This window comes from Trachemys scripta, chromosome 9 (genome assembly GCF_013100865.1).
Source record: "Trachemys scripta elegans isolate TJP31775 chromosome 9, CAS_Tse_1.0, whole genome shotgun sequence".
NCBI classification, from domain to species: domain Eukaryota; kingdom Metazoa; phylum Chordata; order Testudines; family Emydidae; genus Trachemys; species Trachemys scripta.
This window is the reverse complement of record NC_048306.1, coordinates 72,583,431-72,604,279: the sequence shown is the minus strand read 5'-3', so window position 1 is coordinate 72,604,279 and position 20,849 is coordinate 72,583,431. Positions and strand designations below refer to the sequence as shown.

The window sequence follows — 20,849 nt, the reverse complement described above, 5'->3', positions numbered from 1 at the left end:
CCTCAGACACCTCACTGGGGTCCTCCAGTCCCTTAGAGCAGCCAACCTGGCGAAATGCCATCTTGGACAGGAAGAGATGACCTATCTCGGGTATGTAGTAGGGGGAGGGAAATTACGCCCACTAATCAATAAGGTATAAGCCCTTATGGATATACCCACGCTCAAGACGAAAAAACAGGTACGCCAGTTTTTGGGACTGGCCAGTTACTGTCGCCGCTTTGTACTGGAATTTTTGTCTATAGCTGCCCCCCTTTCAGACCTGACGAGGAATTCTTAGCCGTGACAGGTGCAGTGGTCTGACCCATGCGACAAGGCCTTCAGGACTCTGAAAGAACGTCTCACACAGGAACTGGTCCTGTGACACCCTGATTTTTCAAAGGAATTCATACTCCAAACGGATACTTCAGAGGTAGGCTTAGGGGCCATACTCTCCCAAGAACTGGAAGGGGAGGAACACCCAGTACTGTACCTGAATCTCAAATTATTTCCTCGAGAACAACACTACTCAACGATCGAGAAAGAGCCCTGTCCGTGAAATGGGCTATTGATGCCCTGCGCTATTATCTACTGGGGAACACCTTCAAACTGATCACTGACCATGCCCCCCTCAGGTGGATACACAGCATGAAGGACGTGAACCCCTGAATCATGCGCTGGTACCTGTCGCTACAACCATACGACTTCCGCGTGTTTCATCATCCGGGTAAGACTCATGCTAACATGGATTTCTTTTCTAGACAGGGAGGTGAGGAAGGGGAGATGGACCGCCTCCAGGGGTCCTTCTTACAGGGGTGTGTGTGTGACAGGGTCTGCTTACGTCGCACTAGCCCAGACAGGATTAAGCCCATGTTATTGACAGCAGAAGTCCCGCCCCCCTGGCAAGACTGGGCATGCTCCAAATGCCCTAGTAGTATAAAGGGAGAGAGCCCAGCTCATTCTGGGCTGGAGGCCGCAGGGGAAGGACTTGCCTGGGAAGCTCCTGTGGAGGGCCAGCCACAGCCCCTGACTGCACCGGGAATCAAAGCCATCCACGGCCTGCCTGCACCCTGGTGACTGGAGGAACCCTTGGAGACGACTGGCCCTGCCGAACACAGGGGACCCGACATCTCATGGGAAACCCCAAAACAGACTCTGGTAGGAAGTGACCAGGGAGGGTGACGGAGTGGTACCTCCCCCCTGGGGAAACTTGGCGTGTTTCGGTAGGACCCCCTGCTGAGTCAGTGGCAAGCTGCTACGCCACTGTTAGGGCTTTGGGTCAGGGCCCGGTGGAGTTGGGTGCGCCCGGGCCCCCCTACCAGGGATGCCCCACCCTATAAGGGGCGCCCCAATGCTATAGCCTCTGGCCGCTAGGCCACGCTGCCCTGCGCCAAAGGGCTGCTTTATAGACTCCAGCCGTTAGGCCCTGCTGCCCTGCATCAAAGGGCGGCTCTATAGATTCTGCCCTGCACTGAAGGGCTGCTTTATAGACTGTGATCGACGGGCCATGCTGCCCTGACCCTAGGGGCGTGGACCGTCACAGTCTGTTTTAAACATATAACTATTTCTATCCAAATATATTTTCCATTTAACCAAAGTTTTTTTTTTTTTTTAGATGCTTTTTGTTAAAGCAGCAAAACAGCATTAGGCCTTAGTGTTCCAGGAACCAGTGTTACCCTTAACCAAAAAGTAATTTAAAATGTAACTTGTGTCTAGACCCTTATTACCAAAGGCTCTCTTATCATCATTGCATACTAATGGCTTGCTTGAACTCTGTATCCAACTTGTAGTTTTACTTATTCTTTATTAAAACCAGTATTTCCACTACATCTATGGAACTAAATGGGTTCCATTTAGTTGTTAATTTTAGCTATGCAGTTTTAGACATAAAGTTTCCCTTTTTCTTTTCTAAATTGATATTGTGTTTATTAAATTACTACTAAAAGTGACCAGAAAATGTAAAATCCCCCAAATTGAACAGCTTTATTATAAACCCTTGAATGCCACAGATAATCAGGATGAGAGGGGCAAGTGAACTAAATTCAAAATTGATTGACTGGTTCATATTAAAAAAAAAATGGCCCTGACATTAACCAGTTGGTTAGCTCTCCACTGATGAGTGCAAAGGTGGATGTGACATCACTGGCAGAGGATGTGCTTGGGCCTTAGAGTTGCAGTTGAGTTGGAATGTGATATTGAATAGCAGTTATTAACATTTGTCAAAGCACCATTTTGAAGAGAGGATGCTATGCAATAGGAAGGGAATACTGCAACAGAAAAGGATGGAGCTGGGAACAGAGAGGGAGCATCCCATATTATTTGTTCAACATCTCATCTGTACTTGAATGAAGAATTTTGATGGTAAGTTGGGGAAAGGACCTTGAAAATATACACAGTTGAAAACGCAAACAACAGTTATGCAGAGCAGCTAGTCATGTAGTGATGATGACAATGATGTTAAGATACGTTACTCTCTCCCCTCTACAGGTGCCTGAAGGAAAGGTGGTAGTTCTGTCTTTTAGATATATAGACTTGGAAAGTGACAACTTGTGCAGATATGACTTTGTGGATGTTTACAATGGTCATGCCAATGGACAACGCCTGGGCAGGTTCTGTGGTACTTTCAAACCAGGTGCCCTTGTGGCCAATGGCAATAAGATGTTGGTACAAATGATTTCAGATGCCAATACAGCTGGAAATGGATTCATTGCTATGTTTTCTGCAGCAGAACCACATGAAAGAGGTATTTTACAACTATGCAAATATTAAAGGCAAACATTCAGAGGCTGTGCTAGCCCATCGGGGGCCTAAGCAGGAATATTTCTGGGGCCACACCTTACCCTTCACCCATCCCCTAAAAATACTAATTGCATTATTTCCGCAAACCAAAAAATATACCAACACATCATATGCTAATATACTTGTTAAAAAGTCCATGTTAAATAAGATGAATGGTATTTTGGAAATAATACTCAATGGGGGCCCTAAGCAACTGCTAAGGCTTGGTCTACACTAAACCCCCAAATCGAACTAAGGTACGCAACTTCAGCTACGTGCATAACGTAGCTGAAGTCGACGTACCTTAGTTCGAACTTACCGCGGTCCAGACCCGGCAGGCAGGCTCCCCCGTCGACTCCGCGTACTCCTCGCGGCGAGCAGGATTACCGGAGTTGACGGGGAGCACTTCTGAGTTCGATTTATCGCGTCCAGATTAGTCGCGATAAATCGAACCCAGAAGTTCGATTGCCTGCCGCCGAACCAGCACGTAAGTATAGACAAGCCCTAAGTCTACTTATGCCTGGCGCCACCACTGCAAACATTATCTTGTCTTTTATAGAATGTACTTAGACTTTGAGGCCAAAGGAACTTTTAAAGTTAAAGTAAGGTTTCCTACTTCTTTGAAAGTTATAACATCCAGAACCCTGCATCCTTGTTACTGAAAGGATACAAAAATGAAGAAGCTGCACACTTGTGTTATAGTCAAGGATAATGTATTCACCACAGTAATTGGGGCTGGGAGGAGGAGAAATGAAGCGCTAGACTGGCACTTTAAAAAAAGAAGTCTTCATTTTTGTTAAGTTAGAAAGTTGTGTTTTTTTTGTTTTTCTTTTTTTTGTTTTTTTTCCCATTTTCATTTTCAGTCATGGATATTGACTCCTGTTAGGCATAGATGCCAATTCCTAAGCTTTTCTCTCACCCTCAATTTTGCCATGGGGGAAAATAGTTTTAATTTTGTAGTCTGGGGACAAGGGAGAATCTTTTGATCAGCAAAGTTAATCTTAATACATTGCTATCATGGATCTTACAGAAAAAATATAGAATATGTTAAAGTCTCTACAAAGTAAAGAGACCAGCCACAAACAGTTTTTAGTTTCTTTACTATGGACAAAATCCTCCCCATGGGCACGGAGGGCCCTAAATGCAGTGGAACTAGCAGGGTTATGTTGCACAAAATGGTGTTGCTGCAGAGAGGCTATCCAGTGGTCTCTAAAACCCCTTACACCCTGTGAAGTATTGCTGTGCAGTGGCTCTAGAGAAAAGTGTCAAGTGAGCTGTATCTTCAGCTACATGTACCTACAGAGGAAGAACTTCAGGCTGAGAGCATTTTCTATGGGTCTCATCTGAGAACCCATACACAAAAGCTTATTTCCTTTGGCTACACACAGGAGTTGGGAATTTGGCTGTAGTGGAACAGCTGTATTAAATGCATTACACACATGCCCTGTGCTTTTGGTCAGTATGTTATGTTTTGTATTTCTAGGGGATCAGTACTGTGGTGGACGACTAGACAAGCCTTCTGGGTCCTTTAAAACTCCTAATTGGCCAGATCGCGATTACCCAGCAGGAGTCACTTGCTCATGGCATATTGTAGCCCCAAAGAATCAGGTGAGCTTTGGTATCTCTTTTAACAGTTACCCACAAAAGTTAACATGTAGGTTGGCAATTTATAATAGTTACTTTGATACTTCATTATGCTTCATTTTGTTGTTGTTGCCCAGGTTTCTGCTCAATAATCTGTATCATGGCAGGGAGTACACAATGATTGAGGCATGTTTGATAGGTTACTTTTCATAACTATGTTAGCTTCCCAACATTCTTTTATATGCCACCCAGACTTTCCTATTAATCTTCAGTGCATGACCATAATCTTCCAAATGAAAAAGCTGTCCCTGATAAATGTATTCTTCAGATCTTTAATTCTTTTCCATTTACCAAGGTTTTCCCCCCCTTGAACTAGAGGCTGTACGTCAGCTTAGTCTTTCCTGTATTCATCTTTAATCCACATTCCTTGCTCGCCATGTACAGGTCATTTAGCAATCTATAGCGAGGCAGTGATTTTAACAATATTGTCTGTAAATTGCAGATTACTTTGATGCTTCCCATTTATCTCCAGATGAGTTTGAAAACTTTCTACAAGCTTGTAGTGAAAACTTAGGATAGGATTTTCCTTTTGAATTCTTATTTTTGAGATCCTGTCCCCAGGAATGTTTTAAGCGTCCAAATAGACATATTTTCTATAGATTTCCATAGTGCTTCTCTCAGTGCTGTATAGTTTCCAATAAGTCAAGGGCTTTTTCTCACCCACAAAACCAAGTTTTGTATTATTCACCACTTTTCCTTTTGGCTAGCGAACGTGAAGGTGTTCTACACTTAAAACAAGCCATTCAAAGATTCACCAGTCCACTGGGCATATTTTCTATATAGATAGGGTTTCTACCTTTTTATTAGACAAGGACTCAATCAAGCCACACCCATTTCCCTTCCAAATCAGCATATTACCATTACGGCAAGCCATGCTCTAATTTAGACCAATAATTGTTTTGTTGAGCTCAGTAAATAGGTTCTCCTCTATGGTGGCCTCTCCTCTCCTTCCATTTTATCATTAGACTTTCTGACTGAACAGCAAGATGCCCATATACAACACGAGGAAGCAGACTAGACATTCTGTTGCTTTCCTGCATACATAAATTTTGTTTTTTATTTCTTCACTATTAGTTCTCTCTGTCTTCTGTTTTGTGTCCTTTTTTCTCCTCCATTTGCTCTACCCACTATTTGCTACCTTGTCTACTATCCCCCTTTCCTTCCCTAATTACTCTCTTCCCCTTATTCTTCTCATGTCTGTTTTGTTTCCTCTAGTACCTCCCTCTCTCCCCACCATCCAAGCCAGTGTCTTTGTTCTGTATGCTCCCCCATTTTCCTTTTAACTCCATTTGCCCCACTCCCAGCTGCAGCCAATTGAGATTCTGAACCAGAAGACCATGAAAAAGAAGCAGCCACTTGAGCAACACCAGTGAGGGTCCAGTGGAAAAAAACAAAGGAAAACCTTGAATAGTCAAGACAATCTTCATATCTTTTATCCCCTTGGTCAAAAAGAGCAGATTGTAGTAGTTATAGTAGTAGAGATCCCCCAGCAGATAAATAACAGCAAGTAATCCCCATATTTTAGATCTCTGCTTCACTGGTTTTTTGTTTGTTTGTTTTAAATAACACATGCATCATTAAAGGATGACTCGCTGGAATCAACTCTACAGTTACATAGTTTTATGTATTGCTGAAAGGTGCTTGATGGGTCCAATATAAGAATCTAAGTAGACAGCACAACTTGATAATGCATTCCACTCAGTTATTGACCAGCTAAATTGCTATCTAGTTGAATATGGATTCATTTTTTTGGTACATCTACATAACTAAATCTCTAAAATATACTATCAAAGTAATTCTTCAGCATAGTAAGATCCACATATGCTAAAATGGGTCTTCTGCCTACTTGCAGCTTTGGGGTTGAACTCACACCTGTCAGTCACTGGCTGAAGGCTATCTCTCTGCTGTTAATTACTGGGTTAGAACATAGTCTGAGACAAATATGGTATCAAGAGAACCAGCCAGAATGCAGAGGCACAGATCTGTCTTATCATTGGAATCAAAGTCTGTTCACAAACTCCCCTAAAAATAAAGTGTATTCCTTCTCTAACACATGGCCTTTTTTTTATAGCAGTCCTGTCAATTAAATCAGGATTTTGATGTGAACTCTATTCACAGAGCCCTCTACTGTTCCCCCTCTTCCATACAGATAGTGGTTCTTAGGACCAACCTTTGTATTCATATATTGAAGACCGCTAATTGCTTGAATAAGCAGACAGAGTAAACAATTTTCATCAATTAACAGCAAAGTGAATAAGGCATACTGATGTTAGTTTTATTAGTGCTCCTTGTTATCTTACTGTAAAAAGCGTTAATTAGGTATTTGTTTTTCCACAGGTCATAGAGTTAAAGTTTGAGAAGTTTGATGTGGAGAGAGATAACTACTGCAGATATGATTTTGTGGCAGTGTTTAATGGTGGGGAAATCAATGATGCTAAAAGAATTGGGAAATACTGTGGAGACAGTCCACCTGCGTGAGTAACTTATTTGGATTATTAACATAGTTATAACTGTCCTTTTTGTTATCCGTTCTTTACTATGGTTTTTCTTGAGATTATTTTGGCAAAATATGATCTTTTTCTACATCAAGTACATACTGTGGGCTTTTCCTATTATCTCAGATATATTGCAACTATTGTGCTAAATAAGGTTAGCCTTTTAAATGCCTATGTATATGGAGAGATAATCGCTTATAAAGGTGGTTTCTTTCTTTCACATGGGCTGTCCTGATGTGGAACATGCCCCAGAGCATTTAATTTGTTTGCTCATAACTCTGTGAAATATGGTTGTTCAATGACAATTTATTTTACTAATTACTGAGGATTATGCTTTTCACTAAATTGTTTTATCCAGTATTTATTTACTGTATGTTAAATCTTGTCTTACCTCATTTGAAATCTGGTCACACATATCTCAGTCTCCCCTTTCTGTTCAGTTAGTTGGTGATTTTAGTGCTCTGGGCCTCTGACCAAAGCAAATGTCCTCCCATTCTGGTTCAAAATACAATAGCAAAATATATCCTTGGCTGTCCCTGGGCTACAGCTTTCACCTGTATTGATGTAGGCAGGGCCGGCTTTAGGCCGATTCCCCGGAATCAGGCCCCACGCCTAAGGGGGGCCCACACCCATGGTCTGCTCCGGGTCTTCAGCAGCATTTTGGCGGCGGGGGTCCTTCAGTGCTGTGGAAGACCCAGAGCCGAGTGAAGGACCCCGTGCCACCGAAGACCCGGACTGCCGCCGGGTATTCGAATTGGGCTCTGCAGTTACTAAAGACGGTCCTGGATGTAGGGCGGTGCCAGTTGACCTTTGCCCTTCGGCATGTTACACAGTTTCTTGTTTGTTTTTTTCCCCTGGGTGCCAGGCTGACAGGTCCTTCACTCCTGGGTCAAAGACGTTTCCACACCACCTGTCAGTAGAGCTGTTGAGGAACCCTAAGCCACAAAGGGCTTGTATGCACTCCACCCAAAAACCACCCATTTCACGGTTTAAAAAAGTAATTTCCATTGACCTTTTAAAAAAAAAAAAAAAAAAAAAGGCCTTCCTCCTGGCACCTTTCCAGGCTACTTTAGCACAGCCTTCCTGGACTCCTTTCCAAAGTCTTATCAGTCTGGCCTCTTCCTTGAGCTTTTCCAGTTCCTCCCAGGCTCATGCTCATGCTCAGAGAAATACCAATTGAATGCTATCACAATGCCCCAGTCTTGCCTCATCCCTGCAGCTTCTCTTTATGTTCTCTGGAATGCCTTCCCAGTGTGCCTTGCAACAACCTACACAATTCCCAGGATCCCTCAGGGATCCTCCTTGAATTCTACTTGGAACAGAGATGTACAGGCTATACCCTGTAACAATATTCTATTGGAAAACATTATTTCCAAAGGTAGTTCTTAGTAATATTTAGTTTTTCTTTCACTCTGTGTACTGAAGCACAAGTCTAAGGTTTAAATATGGTATTTTTATGATCTCAATTCTCTGTTTTGGGTTCTGTAGCATTCTATATCAATGCTCTTTCCATGGTAATGCACAAAGCCCATTCCAAAAATTACATGAAGTGGGGCATTTGTGCCTCAGATGCCCCAAAATTTTCCCATTACAAACAAATGAAGTCTTTATTTTAGGATCCTATAAGTCTACTGTAGACCTCAGCTACCTGATTCCACCACCCCATTTTCAGCAGCTGCTACCTAATTCTGTATTCACTATTAACCACCTTTATTATGGTAACAGACAGTCCTGTGGCACCTTTAAGACTAAGATGTATTGGAGCATAAGCTTTCGTGGGTTAATACCCACTTCATCAGACACATGGGCTTTTTACAGATCCAGACTAACACGGCTACCCCCTGATACTTTATTATGGTAATTATTCTCTTCAGCCTTGTCCCATTCTCTGGGTTCTCTGCTGCCCCCTGGACCACTGCTCACCTTCCCTTCAATTAGTGTCTATGCTTGTACTCTTGCTGCATTAGGCCTTGTGTCCATGAAAGTGCTACATTATATAGCACTATCTGCAGTTGTGCTGGCATACTGCTAATGCAGCTGTGCATGTTAACATCAGAGGGCTCAGACATCAATGGCACAATCCCACGGCCTAGGATGAACCCGAAAAACATGAGGCAATGAAATAAAGACAGTATGTGCTTCTGCTCCAATTAATTTACGTATTGAATTCAAATACTTTTAGATGAACTCACAAATGAGTTGCCTGAGTTTATTGATCCTTAAACTACCAGAACTTTTCCACCTTGCTAGTCAAATGAATATGATAGAAGAATATTGTTTATAAGCATTTGGGACAACTTGAGGATTAGAGCATGGTCTATTTTGAAGTATGACAGTAATTATTTTTTTTTCCCCCCTCATGGCATTCATTAGTTGATATACATCAGCAAGGGGCTGATGTTTATGGATTCTTAGTTTTGCCATTTACATTTAATAATATCTTCTAACTCGACATTCATATGTTGTCAACGTGTGATGCATGCTTGAGTTTCTTCTGCTCTGTGATATTAACATGCATACATATCTCATACATACTATAAGTCTCATATGTAGTTATATTACTGCCAGAACTAAAACCCAGAAAGACTGTGAAATTCTTTACTGCATAACTATCACGGCTCCCTGAGAAAAGCCTCTAAAAATACAGCTCTAATGAGAAGCTGTCTGGAGTTAAGTGCACTCAGCCTGAAAAAAGCCAACCAATGGCACTGTAATTATATAATCAGGTCTGCAAAGCTGGCAGTAGTAAGTCTTAATTATTCTAGAAAATTTGTAAAGTTTCTAAGTGAGGTTAGTAATTTAAGTATCTCTCTTCAGCTATAGTATGGCTTCTTGATGCTGAACTATTTCAAGAGATGCCATGTTGCATTTTGTTTCAAGAAAGACAAGCTTTAAAAAAAATCACAAGTCTATATTATTTGAAGGGAGTCTTATGCCTGAGAATGGTCACTAGTTGAATTGTCAAGAGGAAATATTTCCTCACACAATGACTCTTTCAAATGACAAGTTTGATGGACTGCGACAAACTGTCCTTTGATTATTTACACTATACCTTCATGAGAATAGGTTTTCTCTGATTCCATACAAAAAGACAGTTTTGTTTGACTTGTCCTTCAATAAAGGACTCAGTTAGTAACTACTATTCATTAGACTTATTTTGAAAATGACCTTGCTAAATTAAAAATTTAATACTTTGTAATAATTCCAGAAAACAGAACAGTTGGATGTTCTTTCCCGCACATGTAATGTTTTGGAATTAGAATAATAAAAAAGACAAATTTAACAAAATCAAGTTTCCTTAGAAGTAAAGGTCTGTTAGTCCCAGAGATCAGTGAAAAGAAGTCTCTTCTAATCTTTTTTTCTCCATTTTTCACATCCCCAGCCACATACATGAGTGACCTGTGTGTCTAAAATTCTGGAGTTAAATGTGAAGAACTTTGTAGCAATTAGAGCAGGGGACTGAGGGTTAATAATCTTGCTTTTTATTTGTGCCTTGGTCATTGCTGTGTCCTTGACCTAGTTACTTGGGGCCTGATTCAACTCCTGTTCACCTTAGTGAAAATTAATATGGTCCTCCTCTTAACCCTTCATTTCTCTTTTTATCTATCTATAAAGTGACACAGTATCTACCTTACAGGGCAGTGTGAATCTCCATTAATATTTGTAAGTGCTTTGAGGGCCCTTAGTGACTAGTGCTATAAAAGTGCAAAATGCTTCAGGAAAAATATCTCCATATAAAGGTGAGTTTTCTAATAAATGGAATGTGTTGGTTTTCTGATGGTGAAGCATTTTCTTAAATAAGTGGACCTAATCCCAGACAAGAGGCAGTCTGGTCCATGATGTGTTCAACAAATGCTTGTGTAGACACGTTTTTATTAGGACTGTCAAGCAATTAAAAAAAAGAATCACGATTAATCGTGCGGTTAAACAATAGAATACCATTTATTTTAAATATTTTTGGATGTTTACTACATTTTCAAATATATTAATTTCAGTTACAACACAGAATACAAAGTGTACAGTGCTAACTTTATATTTATTTTTGATTATAAATAGTTGCACTGTAAAAAACCAAATACTGTATTTTTCAATTCACCTCATACACGAACTGTAGTGCAATCTCTTTATCATGAAAGTTGAACTTACAAATGTAGAATGATGTACAAAAAAAACTGCATTCAAAAACAAAACGATGTAAAACTTTAGAACCTACAAGTCCACTCAGTCCTACTTCTTGGTCAGCCAATCACTCAGACAAACAAGGTTGTTATAATTTGCAGGAGATAATGCTGCCTGCTTCTTGTTTACAATGTCACGTGAAAGTGAGAACAGGCGTTCACATGGCACTGTTGTAGCCGGTGTTACTAGATATTTACGTGCCAGATGCGCTAAAGATTCATATGTCCCTTCATGCTTCAACCACCATTACAGAGGACATGCTTCCATGCTCATGATGGGTTCTGATTGATAATGATCTAAAGCAGTGCGGACCGATGCATGTTCATTTTCATCATCTGAGTCAGATGCCGCCACCACCAGGTGGTTGATTTTCTTTTTTGGTGGTTTGGGTTCTGTAGTTTCCACATCAGAGTGTTGCTCTTTTAAGACTTCTAAAAGCATACTACATACCGCGTCCCTCTCAGATTTTGGACGGCACTTCAGATTCTTAAACCCTGGGTCGAGTGCTGTAGCTATTTTTAGTAATCTCACATCAGTACCTTCTTTGCATTTTGTCAAATCTGCTATGAAAATGTTCTTAAAACGAACATGTGCTGGGTCATCATCTGAGACTGCTATGAGATAAAATATATGCAGAATGTGGGTAAAACAGAGCAGGAGACATACAATCCCCCCCCCCAAGCAGTATAGTCACAAATTTAATTTACGCATTATTTTTTACCGAGCATCATCAGCATGGAAGCATGTCCTCTGGCATGGTGGCCAAAGCATGGAAGGGGCATATGAATGTTTAGCATATCTGGCATGTAAATACCTTGCAACGCCGGCTACAAAAGTGCTATGCGAACGCCTGTTCTCACTTTCAGGTGACAGTGTAAATAAGAAGCAGGCAACAGTATCTCCCGTCAATGTAAACAAACTTGTTTGTCTTAGCGATTGGGAGAATAAGAAGTAGGACTGAGTGGACTTGTAGGCGCTAAGGTTTTACAGTTTTGTTTTTGAGTGCAGCTATGTAACCAAATGCAGATTTCTTTTGTAAGTTACACTTTCACGATAAAGAGATTGCACTTCAGTACCTATATGAGGTGAATTGAAAAATACTATTTCTTTTGTTTCATTTTTACAGTGCATATATTTGTAATCAAAAATAAAAATATAAAGTGAGCACTGTGCACTTTGTCTTCTGTGTGGTAATTGAAATCAATATTAAAAATGTAGAAAAACATCCAAAAATATTTAATAAATTTCAATTGGTATTCTGTTATGTGTGATTGCAATAAATTTTTAAAATCGCGATTAACTTTTTTTTTAGTTAATCGTGTGAGTTAACTGCAATTAATTGACAGCCCTAGTTTTTATGTATACTGAGAACAGCTGCCATGGGATAAGAGAGAAGGTGCTCTCATGGATTGGTAACTAGTTAAAAGATAGGAAACAAAGGGTAGGTATAAATGGTCAGTTCTCAGAATGGAGAGAGGTAAATAGTGGTGTCCCCCAGGGGTCTGTTCTGGGACCAGCCCTATTCAACAGATTCATAAATGATCTGGAAAAAGGGGTGAACAGTGAAGTGGCAAAATTTGCAGATGATATAAAATTACTAAAGATTGTTAAGACCCAGGCAGATTGCAAAGAGCTACAAAAGGATCTCTCAAAACTGGGTGACTGGGCAACAAAATGGCAGATGAAATTTAAGGTTGATAAATTCAAAGTAATGCACATTGGAAAGCATAATCCCAACTATACATATAATATGATGGGGTCTAAATTAGCTGTTATTTATATTCAAGAAAGATCTTGGAATCATTGTGGATAGTTCACTGAAAATTTCCACTCAATGTGCAGTGGCAGTCAAAAAAGCAAAAAGAATGCTGGAAATAATTAAGAAAAGGATAGATAATAGGACAGAAAAGATCATGTTGCCTCTCTATAAATCCATGGTACGCCCACATCTTGAATACTGTGTGCAGATGTGATCACCCCATCTCAAAAAAGATGTATTGGAACTAGAAAAGATTCAGAAAAAGGACATCAAAAATGATTAGGGGTATTGAACGGCTTCCGTATGAGGAGAGATTAATAAGACTGGGACTTTTCAGCTTGGAAAAGAGACAGCTAAGGGGAGCTATGATTGGAGGCTAGGTCCATCAATGGCTATTAGCCAGGATGGGCAGGAATGGTGTCCCTAGCCTCTGTTTGCCAGCAGCTGGGAATGAACGACAGGGGCTGGCCCCTGTTGGAGGACAGGATGCTGGGCTAGATGGACCTTTGGTCTGACCCAGTAGGGCCATTCTTATGTTCTTATGCTTCTGATCAGTAGCATCTTGCATTTTGAATGCAGACTCCAGAGTTGCTGGTTGCCTTTGGGACAGCAGTCTGAGTCAGTGTTCAGATTTGCTGATATAGTCCAGTGCATGCTATATCTTCTGGGGTTTACCATAAGCAAGTTTATAGTACATTTTATGGTGCTTATCATAATATCATAAAGGCCAAAATTAGATGGTTCTTCATAACCATATATCTATTGTGTATTAAAACATAGTTCAAGGTAAGCTATTCCAGTATTCCATCTCTTCATTTTAAATGGCAAAATAACTGATAAGACACAAGCCTCGTGCTAGAGAGAATATATGCATTAAAAACCTAGGACAAGTCAAAAGATCAGATTAGAATGCATGCATAAATTACATCAGTGCTTCAGTAAAATGAAGAGCCTACGATGGGCTGATCCAGTACCTATTGAAGTCAAAGGCAGTTCACCCATTGACTTCAGGGATGCAGGATTGACTCTGCAGAACAGAATTACAGTAATTTATGCACGCCAGACAGTAGGAAAATAGAATTTTGTAAGGTTGCTCTATACTGGTGTTTCTGATGGACACATGTATAACAATGTCCCCTGCTCCTCTAATGAAAAGCCAGGTGCTGTGGAGCACTGAGGGTGCAGGAAGTGAATAGACTCAAAGGACAGCAATGAAAATATTAGCTTTTTGAAAGAGGGGTTAAATTTTGAGGCTGCTTTCAATAATTACACAAGACAGAGCTCATTAACCAATTGTTACAAATAACATAAAACCACTGTAACAGAACAGATGCACTTCAAGAGTACAGTTGTATTGGATCCATGCACTCCTCATGTGTTTGCAAGCATTTTACTTTCTACCTCATATTGCACTCTAGGTGAGCAATCCACTATAACCTTGCACCTGATTCTGTCTTACAAATCACTATACCATCTAGAAATCAAGATTATACTGAAAACCTGCAATTTAATAGATCTTTTTCAGTAATCATAATTTTTTTTTAAACAGTGTATTCCCAGTAAGTAGCAAAGTCTGGTACAAACAATAACAACAGTGTCCCTAGGCAGTTAAGCTAATACAGTTGAAAAGATTGTTCTCCAGCTAGCCAGCAGTATAATCTTGTTATAAGTAACTAGTATCACCTGTGCAGTATTAATGTAATTCAAATGAGAAGATGATGTGATGTGCATAGATAGGTAAAATATCCCTCCGATATTTATTTTTACTCCTAGTGTTTTGCAATCAGAGCATAGCTTTTACATAGCGAATACTCAGGGTTCTTGTAATTCCACTGCTCTGTGCCAACTTTGTGGCAAAAGAGCAAATTCTGTGCAACTCCAGAATCAGCTCTTAGATGCAGAATTCCAAATAACACGAGAGAGAGAGTGTTAAACCCACAATTAACTGAAGTCCTATTTCACTTGTGGAATATCAGCCAAAAATGGAAATATTCACAGGTTTTATTTTAAGGGCCTAATTAGGAATATTAAGAACGGCCACTTAAGGCTTATGAAAAAAACAAACATCTATCGGATTTGTTGAGTAGTAGGGAGGCAGGCATAATAATTTTATAAGATTTACTTTTTAAATCCATTTCTTATCATCTTCCTCCCATAAGAATATTTTTCATTTTGTTTCTATTGTCTTTCCCATTCCTACTCTTCCCTTGTGACCCTTCTTTTGTATGTAAAATGCATATTAACAATTCTTAATGAAAATCAAACGGATGTCTCCAAAAAGTGCAGAAGAAGTAGGAGAGGGGAAAGGAGAATGCACTGCTGCCACCCAGTACACGACAAGATGGGCTGTGGCAGCAAAAAACATAGTCACAGAAGCTCTTATTGAATTACAGTAGTACCCTGAGGTAATCCGCATTGGGGTCCTGCTATGGTAGGTGCTATACAAACACTAGTGATGAAATGGCAACTATTTAACAGAGGTGTCTGCAATCATATGTATTAAATTTATACATTACATTTAAACACCACAACAAAACTCAATTGGCTGTGTTGAGATTTGGGGGTATATACCCAATTATTGGAAAAAAAGCTAAACCCATAGAAGGCAATAATACCTGAACTTTTCCTTTACTTACTGTTCTACTTTTCCAGGAATTTCAGAATCCACTATTAAATTCAATTTCTCCATCCTTTCAAAAATGATTAGTAAATTTTTCATTTGAGTGTGGGAAAAAAAGACTTTCCCCCATATTAGCCAGTTACCAAGGACTTTTGAAATGTTTCCCTCCTTTTCATTAGTCATTATTGCTCTTTTTCCATGGTGCTGTTGTAAAGGCAAAGCTGAATTTAACAGCACTCATTTTGAGATTAGTCTTAGAAATATGGTATTTATGATTAATTGTATGATAAAACAGAAAGAGCTGGCTGATGAACTTATCTCTGATCCAAGTACGAGTATCTGAAATGTGAGCAAACACCACCAAAAAATGAGTTGCATTTAGCCTTGATTTATTCTTCTCCCCATCCTAAGCAGCCCCCTTGAAACCAAAGGTGCTGCATGGCTGTAAGGCCCCTAATTTGGTATCACTTATACACTTGCTTAACATTATGCTCAAGAATAGTCCCAGTGAAGCCATATCTTCAGAATATTTGTTAGCAGAGTGTCAGTTTGAAGGGAATGGCACTAGTCATGTACATAAAGTAACGTGCATAAATCTTTTCAGGATCAGGCCTAACTGATAGAATAATTTGCCTTTCGATCAGTGACTGGTATATTGAACTGCTTTTCTATTTTTGTTTCCAGTTAAAGTTTGCTTGAGTGAGTCTCCTGAAAACAGTTTCCCATAACAATGAAAATTACTGTCACCTACTGAAAATAATACTGTAGCTCTTCAGAGCTCTATGGCCTAGTGGATAGAGCGCAGGGCTGTGACTCAGACCTGGATTCTATTTCTGCCAGTGCCATTGGCCTGTTGGGTGACCTTGGGCAACTTTCATCACCTCTGTGCTTCAGTTTCCCTGTCTGTAAAATGGGGATAATGATGCTTGCCTGCTTTGAGATCCAGTGCTAAATATTTAATCATTTTGTGCTATGAATGTTATAAAAACTTCCTGGTTTAAAGGCATACAACCAAAGTATTTTCTTCTGTTTCAGGCCCATTATATCTGAACGAAATGAGTTGCTCATTCAGTTCTTGTCTGATTTAAGTTTAACTGCTGATGGCTTTATTGGTCACTATAAATTCAGAGCCAAAAAGTTACCCACAACCACAGTTCCAGCTACGACCACTCCCCCTGCAACAGCAAGTAAGTTGTACTGGTTTTATTTTATATTGAAGAAGAATTCACTCCAGGAGAAGGAAGGATGAAGGGAAACTGTAGTAAAAAACATGTGAAAAAGCAGAACTTGGTTTTGTGGTTTGTTTGTATTAAAAATGTTGAGGGAGTGGATGAAAATTAATGCACCCAGGGGAGTCACTAGAATCCATTTAACATCATTAAAGAAAACTCCTCCAGTCTAGAGTTTCCTGTGCCTGTAACTGTCACAGGTGAGAAAAATGTTAGCTCAGAAAGTCTGAAGTAGCATTTCCTACATTTGCTCATGTTTCTGGCAGATAGCTAGCAAGTAACTTTCACCATGGTACTCACATAGTGTAATGCAAGACTGATTTCTTGTTTATGCTAAATAAAATTCTGGTTACTCTTCTGAAAATTGTTCTGGTTTAGACTTCTGAGGAAACCATGAAATCGTTTCAGGATGAGTTTGTATGTAAAAATTGACCATACTTGTCTCTGTTTGTCCAGTTGGTGAGATCTAACAAATGATGCAGACGCCAGCTGAATTCTCATTAGACCCTACTGGCAACATCACAGCAATGTTTTATCTTTCGGATTAGGTTTGCGCAAAAGATTGTGGCGGTGTGTTGTAAAAGAAATATGCAATACTAAAAATGAGAGCGTTCCTTTTATATTTGCCTAAATATAGACAGTGTGTCTAAGATCAGAGGGAAGTTTCCCATATGCTTCGCCAAAATCACCTCATTGCTGGGATTCTGAAGGGCTTAATGCTTGCAATCTTCATATCCTGAATGTGAGAGATTAAATGTATAATAACATCAGCATACACACAAATTATTTATGATGTTTTTTACAGCATGTGGGTTGATTTGTATTTAAAACAGATCAAATTGTCATGATAACAAAGACTTCAGAAGGGTTGTCAGAGATGTGGTGCTGAAAATATATAATGAAAAGCTGTTAAAAATAGTCTTGGGGAGAAAACAAACATTTTAAAAATCAAAATAATGAACTATAAAAGATAACTCTGACGTGAGAGTGGAGGGAACCCTAGTAACAACTAATGGAGTTCTTCCTCAACATAAAGTTCTCTATTTTAAGTTGTTACTTCCCATATTTGCCAGTCCCTAAACTTGTCAGCTGTCTGATATTCAACCGTTTACATCAAGGGGCCCATTCATCTATTTTGGTAACTTTTTTTTTTGGTAAGCTTTATTAATTTGTTCTAAGCTTTTTAAACCAGTCCTTGTGGCACCATTGATGTTAAAAATAAAGCCAGTCCACTAGTGATCTCACAGAGTATGTAACAGACTCAGAGGTAACCACAAAGGAGAGCTTGTTGGGAAGAGACAAACAGGAAGAACACTCAATTTGTGATTTGCTCTCCATGGCTTAGACCTGTATGACCAATAACCTTCCACAGTTTAAACTTTTGGTGACTTACTGAATGGCATGTGGAGAAACATTGTGGATATTTTGTTGGTAACAGAAGCCTTAGTAATAACAGGCATTTATTATCTTGCAAATCAAAATAGTTCATCCCTTCATTAGACTTATTAAACAATTAGTGACTGTTTAACTTTTAGCATGCACTTCCATTAACCATCATGTTTAGTTATACACATTTACAGAACCATTATTATTAGGAAACATGGCAAAGTACTGAAAAACCATGAAGTTTTCAAAGGATTAAAAGTAGGTCTGTCATAGGCTTCACCCCCACTCTGAACTTTAGAGTACAGATATGGGGACCGGCATGTGAACCCCTAAGCTCAATTAACAGCTTAGATCTGGGCTGGCTGCCACCACCCAAATAGTTTGAGTCATTTGGGAAACTCTATCCCCCCCGAAAAAAAAAAAACCTTTCCCTCCCTGGGTAGCCTAGAGAGACTTCTTCACCAAATTTCCTGGTGAATACCAATCCAAACCCTTGGATCTTAACACAAGGAGAATTTAACCATCCACCCTCCTTTCTCCCACCAATTCCTGGTGAGTCCAGACCCAATCCCCTGGGATCTTAAAAACAGGGAAAAATCAATCAGGTTCTTAAAAAGAAGGCTTTTAATTAAAGAAAAGAAAGGTGAAAGACAAACCTCTGGGAGAGATTAGCATACCAGCTACTCTCACAGACAACAGATTCAAAACACAGAGGACGTTCCCCTGGGCAAAACTTAAAAGTTACACAAAAGAATACCCAATTTGATTATTCCCCTAATTGCAAGACAAGTTACAAAAAGAAAATAAACAAAACCTATTTATTCCTTTTCTAATAGTCACTACTCTGATAAGAACTGATTCCTTGATCTTTTCCACTCCGGCTGAAACTGACTCAGACAAAGGGAACTTCTCTCCTTCTTTTTGAACCATCTTGTCCTCCCATTGGTTCCTCTGGTCAGGTGTCAGCTAGGCTAGGTGAACTTCTTAACCCTTTACAGGTAAAAGAGGCATTAACCCTGAACTATCTGTTTATGACAAGGTCAGTGACTATCAATTAAATGTTTTCACATAATGCTGCATTATGAGAGTTTTTTTTTTTTAATTTCACTGTATAGGTCAAATCATGTTGCTTACAGTATAGCTACAGATAAAATTGATACCAATTAAAGGTTTAATTAACTACAGCCAGACCCTCTCCAGTTCATGCTTTGCTAAATTGCAACATTTCTCATCCACACAAGCATCTTCCCACTTCTCATATGCTGTAATGAGGTCTCGTACCAACCAGATTTTATTATTTTTACAAAATATACAGTACTACTACATATACTACACTTACTAGTATACCTTTAAGTATCATGAATGCACACTAAATCATAGTTGACAAAATATTTTGTGATGCATTCACCCAATCATTAATATGCATTTCACGCATACTCTCTAAATAGACAAAAGGAATAAAGAGGGAGAAAGGAAGTACTGTTTTACAGATGGGTAACTGAGGCACAGAAGGATTAAGTGACTTATCCAGGGTCGCACAGAATAGCAGCAGAGTTAGGAAATTGAACCCAGATCACCTGAGTCGCAGTGCAGTACTTTAATTGCAAGATTATCTTTTCTGTCTGAAGGAGGCTGTCTAGTTATAACTATAACATTGTGTCTCAATGATGGTATTTTAAGTATACTGTTAAGACAGCATGGCACTGGGTAAGAAGACAAGGAGATAATTTGAATGCATGTCTCAGATCACATTACATTGTCAAATATAAATGTTATTGCAAATTGTTACTATAAATAAAGAAAAACTGCATTAAAAGAACATGAACAGTGATAAGTTGTAAACCCACAAAATTTAAGACTATTCAGCAATAAAGTTGCCATCATTTTTAATGCCATCTTGGCATCCCTATTTACTCCAACACACACACATCACTTAACATTTATACTTGAATGCATAGACACAATAGGGATTAATTAAGGCTGCACTAGCCTATTTCATGACTTTGCCACCAAATATTTCCTAAAAAATTGATGCCTTATAGACAGGTTTTAGTTGTACCCCTGACTGTTTATTGTGTGCAGTTATGTAACCTCATAAACCAAGTGGGCAGCTGAAATCTCTATATTTATAGTATGCATTCTGGATTGTACAAGGTGTTTTCAGTTCTGTTCAGTTAATATGGCCATTAAAACAGATACGTGAAGACAACATGTATATAATAAAAAAGATCCAATAAAGATTGGGTGAGGAAGTTGGAAGAAGACGACTATTGAAATCATCTTCAGGCAATTCATCCCTTGGAATCCCAAATCTAGTTTTGCAGATTGAAAATACCAGGAAGAATCTTGAAAATATTATTTAGAATGTTTAAATACACTTAATATCAATTTTACTCATTTACTTTTTTTTGTCCTATGAAAAAAAGCTTTGAAACCTACAGTTGCCATTTGCCAGCAAAAATGTAGAAGGAATGGGACTCTTGAGAGCAATTACTGTTCAAGTAACTTTGGTAAGAATGACAAAGTTTATTTCTTTATAATTAGTGACTTGGGGCTATGTGTTTAGTCTCTGAGGAATTACAGAGAATGTAGTTGTAAATTGCCATTAGCATGCAAAGAAATGTTTTCATATCATACTCTCTCTCTCTTACGTATCTATGACTCAATACATTCCTGGAGATGTTTTGAAGTAAAGACAGTGACTGTGTATCAGAAACAAACATACTTTCTCAGTCTAAACACAAATGACTACATAGAAGGTGAACTGTTGCTATATGAAAGTG

General features: G+C 39.3%; 1 protein-coding gene across 2 annotated transcripts in view; it reads left to right on the top strand.

The window, feature by feature from the left end:
• The window catches only part of PCOLCE2 (procollagen C-endopeptidase enhancer 2), a 50,051-nt gene that overhangs the window by 23,352 nt on the left and 5,850 nt on the right, over positions 1-20,849 (top strand). Inside the window, exons 1-6 of one of the 2 annotated variants that reach the window (XM_034782290.1) lie at positions 1,852-2,337; positions 2,464-2,719; positions 4,238-4,362; positions 6,736-6,872; positions 16,487-16,638; positions 20,493-20,576. In XM_034782290.1, coding sequence (XP_034638181.1) covers positions 2,335-2,337; positions 2,464-2,719; positions 4,238-4,362; positions 6,736-6,872; positions 16,487-16,638; positions 20,493-20,576 — 757 coding nt within the window. In that variant the 5' untranslated portion in view covers positions 1,852-2,334. Of the gene's footprint in view, positions 1-1,851; positions 2,338-2,463; positions 2,720-4,237; positions 4,363-6,735; positions 6,873-16,486; positions 16,639-20,492; positions 20,577-20,849 lie in introns of those variants that run through there. The other variant, XM_034782289.1, reaches the window with a different exon arrangement.